The sequence below is a fragment of the Periplaneta americana genome, chromosome 7 (assembly GCF_040183065.1).
Source record: "Periplaneta americana isolate PAMFEO1 chromosome 7, P.americana_PAMFEO1_priV1, whole genome shotgun sequence".
In the NCBI taxonomy this organism is placed as follows: Eukaryota; Metazoa; Arthropoda; class Insecta; order Blattodea; family Blattidae; genus Periplaneta; species Periplaneta americana.
Window position 1 is genome coordinate 177,414,636 of NC_091123.1, and position 19,498 is coordinate 177,434,133.

The window sequence follows — 19,498 nt, forward strand, 5'->3', positions numbered from 1 at the left end:
TTGGTACAAAGATTTATTGTATCTTCATGAAATTTTAGGAAATGTTTCTGGAATTTTAGATACATCTGTAGTCGCCATATAGGCTTAGCTTTACTGATAGAAATCTTAGCTGTTTGAGGCGAAATTTTGTTGAGCATTATGTGTTACAATTTTTAAAATAGTATAAAATGTATTACAATAGGAATTTTAGAAATCTGAAGACAAGATGTGATAACAAAAAAAAGAAAACGGAGCGCAATGGGTTCAGTGTAGCTTCTTTTTGATTTGTTATCATGCTAAGTGTCAATGATAAGTGCTAGATGACTTGCAAGAATTGTGACAGAAGATGGAACATGGCTCCACCCTTTTGGACCGGAGACAGAGGCAGACAATGGAGTGGCATCATGCAAATTCGCCAAAGAAATAGAAATTCAAAAGTACACCTTCGGCAGGAAACGTTATGGCTACTGTGTTTTTCGATTCAGAAGGACTCTTGCTTGTGGACATCATGCCACACGGAACCACCATTAATTCTGACGGGTATGTTGCAACTCTCAAGAAACTTCAAGTTAGACTGAGTCGTGTTCGACGACATCGGGAGAAGCAGGATGTTCTGCTATTGCACGATAACGCACAGCCATATGTCAGTCACAAGACCACAGACCAGATCAGAAAATTCGGATAGACAACACTAAAACATCCGACTTACAGTCCTGAACTGGCACCGTGCGATTACCATCTCTTTGGTAAACGAAAAGGATCACTTCGCGGAACGAGGTTAGAAGATGACTCCCTTGTGCACGCTGCTAAAGAGTGGCTCAGACGTGCTGGTCAAGACTTTTACGGTGCTGGTCTACAGGCCCTCGTTCCTAGGTTACGTAAGGCAGTTGAAAGGGACGGGGATTATGTGGAAAAGTGACATTTTGTTCCTTAAGGATGCATCTACATTCTGTGAAAATAGCAAAGGTGTAAGATAAAAAGATAATTTTTAAACAAACGTTATGCATTACTTTTGGAGTTACCCTAGTAATATAGGCTATAGTAAAGTCCGTAATAAAAGTGTTCACCCTTTCAGGGCAAAGAAGATCCCTTTTCAATTTCAATTTTTACTTTGATTTCATTCTTATTATGTGTTGATATGTATTTCTATGTTTTCTTGCTACGAATATTAGACGGAATTACTATGTTTGAAGTCTTGTAACAATAAATGAGAATTTCATTTGACTTTAATGAATTTTTCCACAATTCTTCTACCTCTCACGAAATTATCAAGGCAATATCACGAAATAACCAATCTTTCAGCTTAAGTTGTAAAAGTGATTTTTGGCACATATTCAAGAACGTATCCAATCTTTTATGTCTCCAGATTTGTACAGCAAGTTATGGTCTTTTAGATGAAAAAATCGGAATGAGGATATATTTACACATTTGCATTTTAATTTAGTTTTCATGAAATTATCACGAAATTACCAATGTTTACCCTACAGTCACGAAGCTTAAGTTGTTGAGGGTACTAGGAACAATAGACTGTGCCGGTACTATTTCGCATTGTCTGTGATGAGGCGATAGTAGCGATCCTAGTGTTTAGCAACTATCTATGGATGCATATTTCCTACGTATTGAGCTTCGTGACTGTATACTAGACTGTGACGGTACTATAAAACATGCTTTGCGATCGTCATTTGTTTCCCGCATAGATAGTCAACTGAAAATGGCGGCTCCGTTCAAACGTTTTGGTGAAGGTAACATTAGTGAAGTAGAATTTTATTAAATCAATTAATATCTATTTTATTGTATTAGAGTACTTTATTTCTTCTAATCTTTATATACATTCTTCTGTTTTTAATACCTCACTACCATTTGTTTCTTTGTTTGCCAACATTTCGAGCTGCAAATTCTTGACGGTACTTTAAAACATGCTTTGCGATCGTCATTTGTTTCCCGCATAGATAGTCAACTGAAAATGGTTGCTCCGTTCAAACGTTTTGGTGAAGCTAACATTAGTGAAATTTATTTATTTATTTACTTATTTATTTATTTACTTATTTATGTATTTACTTATTTATTTATTTACTTATTCATTTATTTACTTACTTATTTATTTATTTACTTATTTATTTATTTACTTATTTATTTATTTACTTATTTATTTATTTATTTATTCATTTATTTATTTACTTATTTATTTACTTATTTATTTACTTATTTATTTATTTACTTATTTATTTACTTATTTATTTATTTACTTATTTATTTATTATTTACTTATTTATTTATTTACTTATTTATTTATTTACTTATTTATTTATTCATTTATTTATTTATTTATTTACTTATTTACTTATTTATTTATTTATTGATTTACTTAATTATTTCTTTATTTATTTACTTACTAATTTATTTATTTACTTATTTATTTATTTACTTATTTATTTATTTACTTATTTATTTACTTATTTATTTATTTACTTAGTTATTTATTTACTTATTTATTTATTTATATATTTTTTATTTATTTATTTATTTATTTATTTATTTATTTATTTATTTATTTATTTATTTATTTATTTTTATCCAATGCCACCAGGTTGTCTTTTCGACATTTCTGGTCTTCTCTCCTGGCCGTGGCTTAATTGTAACCCACTTCTGAGGTTGGGGCGCCTGGAAGGCGGAGTTACATTACCCCGATGATGTGATAGGATGATTATGATAATGTGGTGCCAGGAGAGGTCTTAAATCTAAACTTAACCTAAATTCCAGACCATGGACGAACACAGTAATAATCCCCTTTTAAGGAAAAATTCCTGTGCTGAACTATAGCCAGAAGCTCTGACCACTAGACCATGAGGCTGTCCATTATTTATTTATTTACTTATTTATTTATTGGTATTGTCATTAACATTTATACCAGTTATGGTGTACCACCACATTTCTCTATACGGGTTTCACCATAACTTTCTATTACTTTTTAAATGTTGGTGAAATGATAATGAAATGAAGAAATATTGACAGAATGATGTCAATGCCTATTGGGGAAGCAAGAGGCTCTCTAAAAAGAACTCCATCTGCGAGGTTATGCTTCTGGCCGTAGAATGACGCGCCTGGTCTGCACTTTGCAGTGAACAGCGTGACCGTGGACATCCGCGCGGAGACAGTGTACGGCGCGCGCCACGGCCTGGAGACGCTCAGCCAGCTGGTGGCGCGCATCCCCGTCCCCGTGAGCCCCGGGCGAGGACGTTCTTCGCCCCGCAAACACGTGCTCATCATGGCCGCCGACGTGCGGCTGAGCGACGCGCCCGTGTTCCGGCACCGCGGCCTGACGCTGGACACGGCGCGCAACTTCCTGCCCCTGTACGCCATGAAGCGCACGCTGGACGCCATGGCGGCGTCCAAGCTGAACGTGCTGCACTGGCACGCCACCGACTCCCAGAGCTTCCCTCTTGAATCTCCGCGTGTGCCCCAGCTTGCCAGGTGGGTACATCAGATACAATGCATACATTTTATCTTTCCACGCTCAACTGTGTGCAGCTGCATCTGTCCTACACACATCAAAATTGTGTAAGGAACAACTAAAAAATTTGAAATATCAAGAAAATTGACCAAGTCACAAAACTTAACGGAAGTGAATATTAAAGTACTAGTCATTTGTCATTTTACCTGGTTACCATAGTAACCAACATTGTTATTTTGTATTGTTACATTGGAAAGAATTAAATTAGTGTGTTTTAACAGGGGACATAGTAACTAAAAACCGTGTAAAATCGTAATAAACAGTAAAGAATATAAAATTTACTTAGTCTTACGTTAATAGTACATTATGCAACGAGCCTATAATGATAGTAATTAAGAATCGAGTATGGATATTTATGAAACGAGCGCAAGCGAGTTTCATAATTTTCATACGAGCTTCTTAATTACCATTATAGGCGAGTTTCATACGACTTTTTATGCTCGACCATATTTCTAACTTGAAATTACCGGTATTCAGATGTATACATTTTATTTGTATCTGACAAGATCGGAAGTGACCTTGTTCTACGTCGTGAATTGTGAGATGTGCGCAGACGCGAAAGTATTGATTTTTTCCGAGGAACAATAATGTCATTGACCTTGACGTAGTCCCGTTAAACTTGATAATATTATAATATTATAACCTTGATTATTGAATTCGACATTGAAAAACGAGATGACAAATTGAATTTATTTGAATATTATTTACAATTAACGCTAATTATTATAGTAACAGAACATAACCTTCTGCGACAGTATTGGATTTCCAGCCTCCGTGACTTTTCGCTAATTCTCTTTCGATTGCATATCCGAGAATAATCGATACTTGCGATTTTATAACGGTACAAAGCTGACTTGTCATTGGCTGAACACATGTAAGCTGAGTTATCATTGGCTGAACACCTGTACTTTAATGAGTAGGTGTACTTTAATGACATGCATTAAAGGACTGCTACAAGGTGTATAATTACTACATTTCGGCATGGTCGAGCATAAAAAGTGTTAAAATTGTTAAAAAAAGGTATATACCTTCGACAGACGGCCCGTTTCGACGCTATGTCACGTCATCCTCAGTGTCTCTTCAACCACTGGTGATCTTATGATTGAGTTTATAAATTAAAATGCAATAGTTGCCCACATTTTTACATAGGACAGACAGGAAGATCCTTTCACACAAGATATAATGAACATATTAAAGCTATAACCAAACCCTACATCACATCAAATTATGCAGACCACATTATCAACAATAATCATGACTACAATAATATAGAAACAGATATGGAAATTTTACACATCACACAAAAAAGTTCACAGTTAAACATCCTAGAACAATACGAAATATATAAGAATACAATAGCATACCCACAATATATACTTAACACACAATTGCAGTTCAATACGCACACATTATTCGACGTCATAATACATCATAACACACAAACAGCCAGCCCCCACCATAGGAACAACACACCCCCACCCCTGCCATTGACAAATGCAAATCGCAGAGTCAAGATCACCAGTGGTTCAAGAGACACTGAGGATGACGTGACATAGCGTCGAAGGTATATACCTTTTTTTAACAATTTTAACACTTTTTAACGTAAGACTAAGTAAATTTTATGTCTTTAATAAAGTGTTAACGAGAACTTTAATCAATGAGTAAAGAATAGTTTTAATGATGGAAGAACGTCGTCATTTAAACCATGATGAAATGTTTAAGGTGATTGGCATTGACGAAATAAGATGGAAAATCTCATCTTGAGGAATGTTCTCCCAGTGATGTCTAAGCCGAGCGTACAGCTGATCAAGGCACTGGTTGTTGTCTAGATCCTCCGAAACATTTCTTTGAAGGTTATCCCAAAGGTGCTCTATGGGGTTTAGATCAGTAGATTGTGCAGGCTACTGTAGCACTTGAATATTGTGTGTTTGAAACCATTGACACACCACTCCGGCAACATGTGCTCTGGTATTATTATGCATGTAGAGGAATTTAGGCCCCTACTCTTCAGCGATCGGAAGCACCAAAGGTTGCAAAATGTTTAGAATATAAACATTTGCTCGCTGTGTTCCTCTTGCAAGAACGAGGTCCGTCTTTCTATTGGTCATTATTCCTCCCCAGACCATGATAGAAGCTCCTTGTAATTTGTGGATGTCCTGTATGTTCCTAAGCCTTTCTGCGTAACCTGGTGGCCTCTAAATGAGCACTCTTCTAGAGTCTGGGTGCAAACCGAAGCGTGATTCATCTATAAAGAGGACCTGTCCCTATTGATCCACTGTCCAATTTTGATGTTGTGAGCACCACAAAATACGACGTGCTCGATTTCCATGACGAATAGCTGGACACCTTAAAGGTCGACGGGCATGAAGACCTCTTTCATGCAGTCTATTTCTGATAGTTTTGAGTTGAAACAATTACGTTACTTACATTTTGCAAGGCACTTCTTAACATTGTGGCAGTTGAAGTTCTTTCTCTCAGGACTCTAAGGTACAGAAAGCTTTCTTGTCCTGCAATGGTAGCCCTTGGTGCCTTTTTTCTGGACTGCCAAATTGTTCATAACGACTCCACATTCTTGAAATTACACCTCTTCCCGTATTTAGAGCCCTTGCAGCATCAGCTTGTGTTCCGCCAATTTTAATTATGCCAGTCGCCTTGAACATTTAATGATGGTTTAAATGACGATATGCTTCCATCATTAAAACTATTCTTAACTGTTTATGACGATTTTAGATAGTTTTTAGTTACATATGTCCCCTGTTAAAACACACTAATTTAATTCTTTCCAATGTAACAATACAAAATAACAACGTTGGTTACTATGGTAACCTGGTAGAATGACAAATGACTAGCACTTTAATATTCACTTCCGTTCAGTTTTGGAACTTGATCAATTTTCTTGATATTTCAAATTTTTTAGTTGTTCCTTAGACAATTTTGATGTGTGTACATCCGCGAGCGTGGAAAGATAAAATGTATGCACTATATTTTCGTTGTTCAGTAAGTAAGAATACTTGCAGAACTGCTATATCTATACTAATAATAAATCTGTAGCAGAAATTTTTCTGGTAATTTTCGATTTTCCAAAAATAATTGGTCCTAACATATATAATTAATCACCCTGAAATCGAAAATCGCTTTTTTGAAATTTTTGTTTCTATGTCTATCTGTCTGTCTGTCTGGATGTTTGTTACCTTTTCACGCGATAATGGCTGAACGGATTTCAATGCAAATTGGAATATAAATTAAGTTCGTTGTAACTTAGATTTTAGGCTATATGGCATTCAAAATACTTTATTTAAAAGGGGGTTATAAGGGGGCCTGAATTAAATAAATCGAAATAACTCGCTTATTATTGATTTTTGTGAAAAATTTTACATAACAAAAGTTTCTTTAAAAATAATTTTCGATAAGTTTTATTCCTTGAAAAAGTTTGATAGGACTGATATTTAATGAGATAAATGAGTTTTAAAATTAAAATAACTGCCATCTAAGGCCGTGTAATGAATTAAAAAACAAATGACTTCGTCTATAAGGGGCCTTGGACAGCAACAATCGAAAGCTATGAAACATAGCCTACAGATAATGTTTCTGTGTTTGTATGAAGTAATATGAGAAGCTAAATTAACCGATTTGTATAATTAATTATTATTTCATCATTGGAAAGTGTAGTTTCTCTAGATGGACATAATGCTATAATGTTATTACAGTAACTTCTGAGTGAATTGAGGACAGGTAAGATTAAAATAGATTCTTATGCACAGAAAACTTGATAGACTATTCTGTACATTCGTTTCCTGTATTTCCTAAAATAATTTTTATGACCAAATGAGTGGTCTCTGCATCAAAATGATCGCATTTTAATTATGCAAATACAATTTAAATTAAGTAACATAATAAACGATTTATCCTTATATCAAACACGAATGTTCCCTGGATCAAATGTCCTATTTTAATTATGTAATTACTTTATATTTATTTCTAACGGGTGCAGCGGAGCGCACGGGTACGGCTAGTAATAAAATAATAATATTGAATATGTATAGCAGTTTGTAGCGTTCTGGGACGTCAGATTCCGTTGCGTGCCTTCGCTATACCTCACGTTGCAACCGGGAAAAGGGATCCTACGTCGCTTCATTTCACAAGCGTTGTATCTTGTGTAACGCTCGCCGTTTGCTCTCGAGACGCAGGTTCGGCGCGTACTCGTCGCGCCAGGTGTACACGCCTCAGGACGTGACGTGCCTGCTGGAATACGCGCGTCTGCGCGGAGTGCGCGTGATCCTCGAGGTGGACGCGCCGTCCCACTCCGGCAACGGCTGGCAATGGGGCGAGGCCGCAGGGTTGGGGCAGCTGGCCGTGTGCGTGAACCAGCAGCCGTGGCGCAAGTACTGCATCCAGCCGCCGTGCGGACAGCTCAACCCCACCAACCCCAGCCTCTACGGCGTCCTCAGGGACCTGTACCGCGACGTGCTGGACCTGTTCCCGCAGGGCGAAGCCTTCCACATGGGTGGAGACGAGGTGGGTGCAGCAGTCAATTGTGAACGGCATTTCATTACAGCAGGCATGTCAATTGATGCCCACAGGAGCAAGCGCGCGCTTTAGAGCCCAGGAGAGCCTGAGCGCTTTACAGCGGAAAGAAAAGGGACGGACGAAAGAGGTGGTATATGCCGCTTGGTCGAGCTATATTCAGGGATGGCCAGCACTGATTCAATAGATAAAGGGAAGCGAAATTATTAAAACTGTATCCATGTTAATTTTTAGATTTGCCTGAGAAGTATAAGTTCATTATAAGAATGTAAGTTTTAATTTTAATGCTCATTTTTCACAAGTTTGATTTTTTTATTCAAAAGAAATATTTTCTCAACTTTTCGTATAGAAAAGTGAAATTTTCAGGTATAGGCCTATTTATTTAGTAGCCTTACAGAATGTTTTCGTAAATCTAATATACCGTATATACGTATTACTGAAGATGGTGTATTGAAATTTTTTAAAATATTCGCATGGAAATTGTTTGTAAGGAAATGAATTAACAAAGCAGCTATTGTTACATCATAAGCAAAACGTGCCCATGTGTTGTAAAAATGTCAGCTCTATAGCTTCATCAGATTTCGAGAAAATAATTTAATATTCTGATGATAGGAAGTTGCTCGCCATTATCACCTTAAAAGCATAATGCGATAAGAGTTTTGTTATGTAATATTAGTTACACTTAAAACATATACAGTACCTAGGTAACTTTGCTTTGTACTTTAATATTGTTTTGATTAGTTTATTGATTACTTTTGTAAGGCTAAAGGTACCATCAATATCAATTCCAATTTATCACGTCATACTCAATCTCTTTCTTTGGAATATCACTTTCTTTACGAATGATGTGTTTCATCCACTTAATACAGTATAATATTATACTGCTATAGAATTTAAGTGAATATTCCTTCTTAACTCGCTATTATGTTATTAAGAATTAAAACACGAGTGCAATATTAAGAAATCAGTGTTAGTAATTTTGTTTTACAGACAATATAGATAATATTAAACAGAAAGAAGCCATATAAAAATAACGACATAAAATTTGACGTTCCGTTTGAAGTTTGTGCACCACTGTTTTCTTAATCCAACAGGCTGCTTATTCATATACACAACCCTTCCTCTTTCCATACTTAGCGCTTGCTGCCCGCGCACGACGTCAAGGTCAGAAAAATGCGCTTGCTTTGACATCACTGCATTACAGCTTAGACCAGCGAATGTCATGTTTGTCGGATAGCCCAATTGTTAGAGCAACTGAATGCGGAATGGTAGGTCCCAGATGGCATGGTGGTGACATTTATCTCGGCGAGCTTTAGAACGGCCCCACGGTCTACTCAAGGTGCAGTTCAATTGAGTACCGGGTGTTTACTAGAGTAGAAAGGCGGTAGGAGCGTCATGTTAACCACATCACCTCATGCTACAATCATGAGAACATAAAACTTTACCTCCATTTCCTCCATGCACTTTCGTAGCGTCTGACAGAGGTAACTTTATCTTTATAAAGAGTAAGTCATAAGTATACTGCGTGTTCAGTTCAAAGTGTGTCATGGCTCGCTGTATGTCGTCATGTGGCTAGTCGATGAGCCTAGAGATGAATCTTCCTACACTCCCGCAGACGCGTATTACCTAAATGCGAGAGAAGTTGCCTAGCAAGTACGGCGTTGATCTGAAGTACGCAGAGTCCGTGGTTACCCACGGACTCTGGAAGTACGTACCGATACGTGCGGTAACGCCGGTAGTGGCAGGAATGTGAATTGTTTGGAAACACGTACTGAGGTGAGTTTTTTTCTTACTGTCGGGATATGGCGAGAGGGTTAAGACGATTACTTACGTATTTGTTGACATTAACTTGGACGGTCAACATGGACACGGAGCATTTGATTTGTGTTGTGGAATGTTGCGGTATGCAACGGATGATAACAAATACCCTGTGTACGACTTGCCCGCGCAAAACACAGTTCGAAAGAGGTTATGGTAGCACACAGACCGTACAGACCGCCATCTGTTGCTACGACGTTCAAGTTACACCGTACACGTTCTCAAGTTCAGATTGAACGCCTTGATTAATAGGCAACTTCTCTGACATAAAAGCTGAAACTCGCTTCAAATCGCTGACTCACAACAGTGACGTCATGACACACTTTAAAATGAACACCCAGTATAAGCGTATACCTGGATAACAAATATGAACACATGTTTCTATGAACATTAATCTTAAAATGCTTGCATTCTTACTAATAAACCGTGTATAATTTTTATAGGAGACTTATGGGCTATTCCATCTCAAATCGACCGAAATATAGAGAAAATTGACCTTCCAATTTTTAAATACAATGAAACTTTTTCTGTCCGTTGACAACTGTGATACATTGCTTTGTGCAAAGTTTGAGGCATCTGAACTTCATAGTGTTTAAATTTAAAATATTTAAATTTATCGTATTTTCATAAAATTAGCAACTTTAAACTGTTGTGGCTCCGAAACCCTTTCACACAGTGATAAAAATCACGGTTTATTTTGATGCTGAGAAGTTAAAGTTTATATTGACATGTAAACAGTTTTTCTTACTTTTTATAGAAATGGAGAAATTTAGATTTTTCTTCATTAAGACGCCTTTGCCCACGAAAAAATATTTTTAAAATATATGGTTAGATTCCGCATTGAAAGTACAAATAAACACATATTTTTTACTGGCGCACCGTTGATAAGAAAGAATTGAAAATATCAAATAAAGAAAATAAATAGTACGCGCGTGAACTAACCAGCTGACTGTAGGTAGTCGAGACAAGCAAGGCCAGGAGACAAACACGTGATGTGTCGTCTAGCAGTCATGGCTGGGCTAGCTTTATCACAAGTTTTCATAAACACAGGAGTAAAATGACGCCCAACGCTCGCTTATCTTCATCTCTCGGCCAGTTCGTGCGGTACTGCGCCGTTCAAGTCTAGGCATGTGAATATAATCTATTTAATACCCTCGAAACTTATTGCCGAGCCACTAAGCAAACAATGCCGAATCCCTCTTAATAATGCAAGGTTTTTTCTCAATATTTTTTACATTTTTACAAATTGGCAAAAAGCCTAAAAGTAAGTAAAATCAGATTATCTGTCTCTGCCTCTGTCTCTGTCTCTGTCCACATGTGTGGACTTCGGTCCTGCGTTCATAGTCATCTATGATATAGTGCAGAGGGCGGCCACTAGAGGGAACCCAAGAGTTGGAGCTTAATCTGAGACGATTGTGACCGGCGTCGGAGTTGTATCCGGTGTGGCTTAGTGGATAAAGCATCAGCACGTAGAGCTGAAAACCCGGGTTCAAATCCCGGCGCCGGAGAGAATTTTTCTCCGTTCCATTACTCTTTCATCGAATAAAAATAAGGATTACTTCTTAACATAACCTACCAAATGTCAGCTTCAAAATAAGCTCCCGTTCAATGTTTGCAGTAAACAGTTCCAGAGTTCTGAGCGCTGAAAGAGGCTTGTTTTTATAAAATACGCTAAATTTGTCGCTCAATAATACGAAAACCGTTTGATTTTCGATAGTATGTTTTTGAAAATGCACTCTTCTCAGCACCTTGTATAAATAGGGAAAAAATTAGAGTATAAAAAATGCGAGGTTTTTTACTGATCGATTTCATATGGAATAGCCCTTATACATAAGCAATGGATATATAATCAGTCTGTAACTGTACATGGGAATTGCTTTGCTGTAGTTATATACTCAGGAAACCTCCTCTTTAAGCGTTGTATACAGAGAAAAAATGGCTGTCCCTCTAACAGCTGTTCGTATCGATTGTTATTTTATGATCATGGTTGCCTAGTGATCACAGAACAACAAAACAAAAAGCAAAGAATAGTTAGAATAATATTGCTGTAGCTGTACATAGCGTGGTAATCGATCAATCCCAGTTGTACTATCGATACGTAGCGCAGCACACTAGCGCACACTGTCAGGTGCAATAAAGAATCTCACTTATTATGTTACCTTTTGTAATAAAATAATGACGAAACTATGACGTAGCTATTCTCAAATCCTGGTAACTGATACAAGAAGTAGGCCTACATTCCCCATTTCTTGCTTCCCTGTTGCAGTGAACAAAAATATCACACTACTTCACTGGATGTGTGTGAATTACAGTTTAAATTGGTGGTGGTGGAAAAGGGATACCGCACTGAGGTGGTGGTGATCGCGACGAAGCATGTATAGGCCTACGAAACTAATTTTTTCCAGACGTCATAATAACAAGTCAGTTATTTATTGAGCCAAATGAGTGTGATTTGTGCTGTTCCTTAGGTTTTCTTTGCGTGTTGGAACTCGTCGGCGGAGATAGTGGACTGGATGGAGGCTCGCGGACAAGGCCGAACAGACGCAGACTTCCTGCAGCTCTGGGCGGACTACCAGGCCACCGCCCTGCGAACATTTGACGAGGAAGTGGGGAATTCTAACACGCCTATAATTCTCTGGTCTAGTCACCTCACCCAGCCGGCCGTCATCGAGCGTTTCCTGAGCAAGGACAGGTACTGCAGCTCGAGGGACTGATCACTGAAAAATTTGTGCCTTCCAAGAAAATGAAATCCATTATTATTATTATTATTATTATTATTATTATTATTATTATTAGGATTATATTATTATTATTATTATTATTATTAGGATTATTATATTATTATTATTATTACTATTACTATTAGGATTATAATAATAATAATAATAATATTATTATTATTATTATTATTACTATTAGGATTATTATTATATTATAATTACTATTATTATTATTATTACTATTAGGATTATTATATTATTATTATTTCTACTAGGATTATTATTATATTATTATTGCTATTATTATTATTATTATTACTATTAGGAGTATAATAATAATATTATTATTATTACTATTAGGATTATTATATTATTATTATTATTATTATTATTATTATTATTATTATTATTATTATTATTATTACTAGGGCTAGGATTTTGATGACCTATAAATCATGAAAAAAGTCCTAAAAACAATGCATTTATAACCTAAAAATCTTTCAAAAATGCCCTTAAAAATGCCCTAAAATTGATCTTACATAATTGGTTTAGTAGCAAAAGAGGTTTTGTACTACTTAATATTTAGATTAGTAATTAAATTAAATTTTACATAATTTTTTCTAAGTAGTACACTTTAATTAACTATTTTACCTGATGTATTTTCCATGTATGATCGTTCACCACTACGTGAGGTCAGCAATCAGCTGTTTGGTCTTGGCCTTTCATAGGCTGTAGCGCCATGGATATACTTTACTTTTAGTTTCCATGTAGTCTATCACAAGGTCACTCTTATCCGGAACTAGCAGGTATAGAGGAGTCTATATTGAAGGGATGGTTAGACTGATCCATTACATGGGGTGTACTAAGTTAAAATGGCAATATTTGTGTAGAAAAACGATTAAAATATCATACAAAATAATTAACATTAATGGACAAATTACGTAAAGAAAATATCAAATGAAATAGACATTATTTTACATTAATAATTGGAATTTATGGGCAAAATTAAATGAAAATGCCTAAAAAATGACCGAATAAAACAAAAGATGCTCTTATGAGTTCAAACAGGCAAAAAATGCAAAAAAATGCTCTAACAAATATGTCTTAAAATGCTCGTTTATCACATAACATATAAATACTAAAGCAGCTATGTTTCCGGCTTACTAGAAAAAAGATGCATTTTCATCAAAATCCTAGCCCTAATTATTACTATTAAGATTATTATTATCATTATTATCATTATTATTATTATTATTATTATTATTATTATTATTATTATTATTATTATTATCAGTATAAGCTTACAGTAGATCTACATCAGTTATTCATTGGTTTCAAAAACGCATATGACTCGATTAAGAGAGAAGTTTTACATAATATTCTTATTGAATTTAGTATTCCCAAGAAACTAGTTCGATTAATTAAAATGTGTCTCGGTGAAACTTACAGCAGAGTCCGTATAGATCAGTTTCTATCTGGTACTTTTCCAATTCACTGCGGGCTAAAGCAAGAAGATGCACTATCACCTTTACTTTTAAACTTCGTTCTAGAATATGCTATTAGGAAAGTCCAGAATAACAGAGAGGGTTTGGAATTGAACGGGTTACATCAGCTGCTTGTCTATGCGGATGACGTGAATATGTTAGGAGAAAATCCACAAACTAATAGGGAAAACACGGGAATTTTATTTGAAGCAAGTAAAGAGATAGCTTTGGAAGTAAATCCCGAAAATATAAAGTGTATGATTATGTCTCGTGACCAGAATATTGTACGAAATGGTAATGTGAAAATAGGAAATTTATCTTTCGAAGAGGTGGAAAAATTCAAATATCTTGGAGCGACAGTAACAAATGTAAATGATACTCGGGAAGAAATTAAACACAGAATAAATATGGGAAATGCGTGTTATTATTCCGTTGAGAAGCTTTTATCATCCAGTCTGCTGTCGAAAAATCTGAAAGTTAGAATTTATAAAACAGTTATATTACCGGTTGTTCTGTATGGTTGTGAAACTTGGACTCTCACTTTGAGAGAGGAACAGAGGTTAAGGGTGTTTCAGAATAAGGTTCTTAGGAAAATATTTGGGGCTGAGAGGGATGAAGTTACAGGAGAATGGAGAAAGTTACACAACGCAGAACTGCACGCATTGTATTCTTCGCCTGTTATAATTAGGAACATTAAATTCATACGTTTGAGATGGGCACGTATGGTCGAATTCAGAAATCCATATAGAGTGTTAGTTGGGAGGCCGGAGGGAAAAATACCTTTGGGGAGGCCGAGACGTAGATGGGAGAATAATATTAAAATTGACTTGAGAGAGGTGGGATATGATGATACAGACTGAATTAAACTTGCACAGGATAGAAATCGATGGCGAGCTTATGTAAGGGCGGCAATGAACCTGCGGCTTCATTATTATTATTATTATTATTATTATCATTATTATTATTATTACCATTATTATTTCTCAGGAAAACTCAAGTAAAATTATTATGTGCATTACATAGGCCTACAGTCTGATTCAAGAGGCCGACGACATAGCAAACTCCATTATAGGTACAGATAGCGAAAAGTGGAAAGAGTGGAAAGTTGTTGGAAATACGTAGTTTTCGATCTAATGCGCTTGAATTTTCAATGTAGAATACACCGTTGAGGCTGTACACTAGTACGACAAACTCGCCAATCCGAATCTTTCCAATCTTCATTCCATATTGCTCACAGCTGTCATTTAGCTCCTGTAGCATATACCTTAGTATATCTCCTCTTCTACTAACAACGTCATATCATCAGCAAATCTCATGAACTTTATTCATCTTCCTCCTACTATCACTCCTCCCATGTTCTGAAAACATTTCTTCACTAAATTCTCCATGTAGATGTTGAACATGGTAGGTGATAAAGAACTCTTGTCGTACTTCTCTTCCTATTTCACTTCCTTCTGACATTTCTTCTCCTATCCTGACTTTGACTCGTTTCATATAAAGGTTTTTGAACAGCCTTCTCTCTTCCCAATCTACGCCAATTTTCTTCAGGATCCTCATCAGTTTATTCCAATCCACTCTGTCAAGCGCCTTTTTTAGGTCTATAAATACTATGGGCTATTCCATATGAAATTGATCAGTAAAAAACCTCGCATTCTTTTTATACTCTGATTTTTTTCCCAATTTATACAAGGTGCTAAGGAGAGTGCATTTTCAAAAATATACTATCGAAAGTCAAACGGTTTTCGTATTATTGAGCGACAAATTTAGCGTATTTTATAAAAACAAGCCTCTTTCAGCGCTCAGAAATCTGGAACCATTTACTGCAGAACATTGAACGAGAGCTTATTTTGAAGCTGACATTTGATAGGTTATGTTAAGAAGTAATCCTTATTTTTATTGTACACAGAGAGACATATAATCTGATTTTACTTGCTTTTAGGCTTTTTGGCCATTTATAAAAATGTAAAAAAATATTGAGAAAAAACCTTGCATTATGAAGAGGGATTCGGCATTGTTTGCTTAGTGGTACGGCAATAAGTTTCGAGGGTATTAAATAGATTATTTTCACACGTCTAGACTTGAACGGTGCAGTACCTCACGCACTGGCCGAGAGCTGAAGATAAGCGAGCGTTGGGCGTCATTTTACTCCTGTGTTTATGAAAACCTGTGATAAAGATAGCACAGCCATGCGCTGCTAGACGACACATCACTTGTTTGTCTCTTGGCCTTGCTTACCTCGGCTAGCTCCCGCCTCACAGTCAGCTGGTTAGTTCACGCGCGTACTATTTATTTTCTTTATTTGATATTTTCAATACTTTCTTATCAATATACCATCAGTAAAAAATATATGTTTATTTGTACTTTCAAAGCGGAATCTAATTAGGCTATATATTTTTAAAATATTTTTTCCTAGCCAAAGGCGTCTTAATGAGGAAAAATCTAAATTTCTCCATTTCCATAAAAAGTAAGAAAATCTGTTTATATGTCAACATAAACTTTAATTTCTCAGCATCAAAATAAACCATGCTCATATGCACTTCTTTATTCTTCTCGAAGTATCTTTCGCCGATTGTTCGTATTTTTCTTCTCTCTGTTGGGCTTCTTCATAATGTGTCCTTCCGCAACATCCCCTCCCGGACATCCGAATGGAGGGATAGTTTACGTCCGGAATTATTTTGCTATAAGATGGATTATTAATAGATTTATCTGTCTTAGAAGTTCCTTGTGTCCACCGCTGTGGAGTAACGGTTAGCGCGTCTGACCGTGAAACGAGCGGGCCCGGATTCAAATTCTGATTAGGGCAAGTTACCTGGTTGAGGTTTTTCCCGGAATTTTCCCTCAACCCATTAAGAGCAAATACTGGGTAACTTTCGACATTGGACCCTGAATTCATCTCGCTGGCATTATCACCTTCATCTCATTCGGACGCTACATAACCATAGCAGTTGATAAAGAATCGTAAAATAACCAATTAAAATAAAGTTCCTCGTATTTTCCCCGAATAAAAGTTGCAACTGTCCGTTATTTGCTATCTGACAGTATGGCAGCACTAGTTAAAAGTGTCAGATGTGCGATGTTAAAAAGAGACAAGTACAGGGACATCATTTTATTTTTACTTCAATTTTTATTGTACCTGAGTTTTTGAATGTACTTCACTCCCATCCCTTCTACTAATGAAGTTCCAACTGTCCTTCACACAGAACCAAGTCCGCATATAGTAAACAGTACTGGGTTAGTGAGTATAGTACGTTCCAGAAATATGTTCGCGTTTTCCAGTGACGAAAGAGCTTTCAATATTGAATCATATTTTCGCACAGGTACTGTCGTCCGTTTGCCTACGTCGCATCCCGATTTCCCCATGTAAAAGCTGGGCTGTCTTAGCTCTTTTCTGGAAACATTAATTTCTGTTAGGAATTGGACGTCTATGTAATATCATACAACTGTTTAGAATAACTTAAATAAAAGAACCTCGTTAAGTAATTAACTGTCACGTGATTTCCCCCCTTTCTACGATCCTGCGACATAACCACTTGGACGGACAGTAGATAGCATGTCTGAGTAATTTTATCTGTGCGGGTCGGCATAAGTGAAGACTGAATTTACAGTACGTAAGGTACTCTTTTATAGAATAGGTGCAGAATTATTTCAACATGAGTTACTAGTACGAAGGACGAAACTGGCAATTGGAATTAGATGCAATAGTCTATAAGTTAGTGATATAATATGCACATTAGAACTGAAGCCTGTATCGAAATGAACGGCCACCATTTTCAAAAATCTGTTTAAATATCCAGATTGTGATTATTTTTCAATTTAACTTCATTCTCTATATTGTACGCTAATGTGCTGTAGACAGTATAATATACACTGCATAATGAATACGTTCGCATGGATAACTCAGTTCGTGAGTAAAAACACTCATTGTTAATGCAGTACTGCATTCTGATTAAACAAAAACCTAATGAAAATTATCAAACTCAAAATCGCGATATTTCCTAGTTTACGTAAATGGATGAACTACTTTTCTTCCCTCCTATACCTAGTAGAGTGATTTGTTTGTGTTTTACGCCAATATCATCGAACTACAGTCGTGGAAGGGGGTAGCAAACTGTGTTTCCGGTCCTCTAAAGGTATAGCCAGGTTAATATTAGAAATGTTAGTAAAAATAAAATGATGTCCCTGTACAAAGGATTTACAGATACTGAAGAATTAATTCATTCGACTCTGTGTCCATCACTTTTACATTTCTTAATTTTTTTCTTTCATTAAGATTTATTAGCGTCCTTTTGTGTCTTTCTCAGATACATAATCCAGACATGGGTGCCGGCGTCCGACAGCCTACCTGCGGATCTCTTAGCCAAAGGATACAGGGTTATTTATTCAACGAAAGACACGTGGTACCTGGATCATGGCTTCTGGGGATCAACCGTATATCACAACTGGAGGGTTGTGTACGACAACAGGATTCCCAGGAAGGCTGGAGTGCTGGGTGGTGAGACGTGCATGTGGTCCGAACTTGTGGACAATCAGTCCCTGGACAGTAAAGTCTGGCCTCGGACAGCTGCCTTGGCTGAAAGGCTGTGGACGGACCCCGAGACCAAGAGCTCCAGCGCGGAGGCCCGCTTCTACAGACATCGACAGCGACTGGTCACCAGGGGCATCCGGGCCGATGCCCTCGCCCCAGCTTACTGTTACCAGAACGAGGGGGAATGTCAGTGACTTTGTATAATAATAGGCAAATAAATATTTTTGAATTAATGATCCTTTGTTTCCCAATTACAGGTGATTATTCCTGACAACCTTCGGTATAACAACTCGAAACGTCACCGGGATTATTTTTTGAGGTGACCAGTGGCGGCTCATTGACTGAGGCAAGCAGTGGCGGTTCCTAGGGGGAGGGAAAGGAGGAACGTCCTCCTCACATTTTTTTTTAAGTAAATACCAAATACAATATATGCCTTGAAATTCGAGGAAGATTCGATAATTTTTAAGTTCTCAGCTATAAGAAAACCTCGGTTGATGAAGTTTTAAACGACGCATGCTCATGTGCTGCTAGCAAACTGTGAGAAAGATGCGAGATTGTCTGTGTGGAGGAAAGCCAATCCATTCCTCCTTTACTGAAGTTGTCCACACCTGTGGAGTAACGGTCAGCGCGTCTGGCCGCGAAACCAGGTGACCCGGGTTCGAATCCCGGTCGGGCCAAGTTACCTGGTTGAGGTTTTTTCCGGGGTTTTCCCTCAACCCAATACGAGCAAATGCTGGGCCCCGGACTTATTTCACCGGCATTATCACCTTCATATCATTCAGACGCTAAATAACCTAGATGTTGATACAGCGTCGTAAAATAACCTAATAACAATTTACTGAAGTTAGCACACATAGACAACAGCGCACTAGCGGCCAGAGAAAGAAGCAGAGTTTTAAAGCAGGTAAATGAACGGATAGGGAGGAGATCCTCCTCT

The 19,498-nt window shown here is 37.0% G+C and overlaps 1 protein-coding gene across 4 annotated transcripts in view; it reads left to right on the plus strand.

Moving 5' to 3' along the window:
- Positions 1-18,797, plus strand: part of Hexo2 (Hexosaminidase 2) — a 90,768-nt gene extending 71,971 nt beyond the window's left edge. For 3 of the 4 annotated variants that reach the window (XM_069831970.1, XM_069831971.1, XM_069831972.1), the window contains exons 4-7: positions 3,099-3,450; positions 7,672-8,005; positions 12,301-12,524; positions 18,338-18,797. In XM_069831970.1, coding sequence (XP_069688071.1) covers positions 3,099-3,450; positions 7,672-8,005; positions 12,301-12,524; positions 18,338-18,755 — 1,328 coding nt within the window. In that variant the 3' untranslated portion in view covers positions 18,756-18,797. The remainder of the gene's footprint in view (positions 1-3,098; positions 3,451-7,671; positions 8,006-12,300; positions 12,525-18,337) is intronic. The other variant, XM_069831973.1, reaches the window with a different exon arrangement.
- Positions 18,798-19,498: the final 701 nt, after the last annotated feature.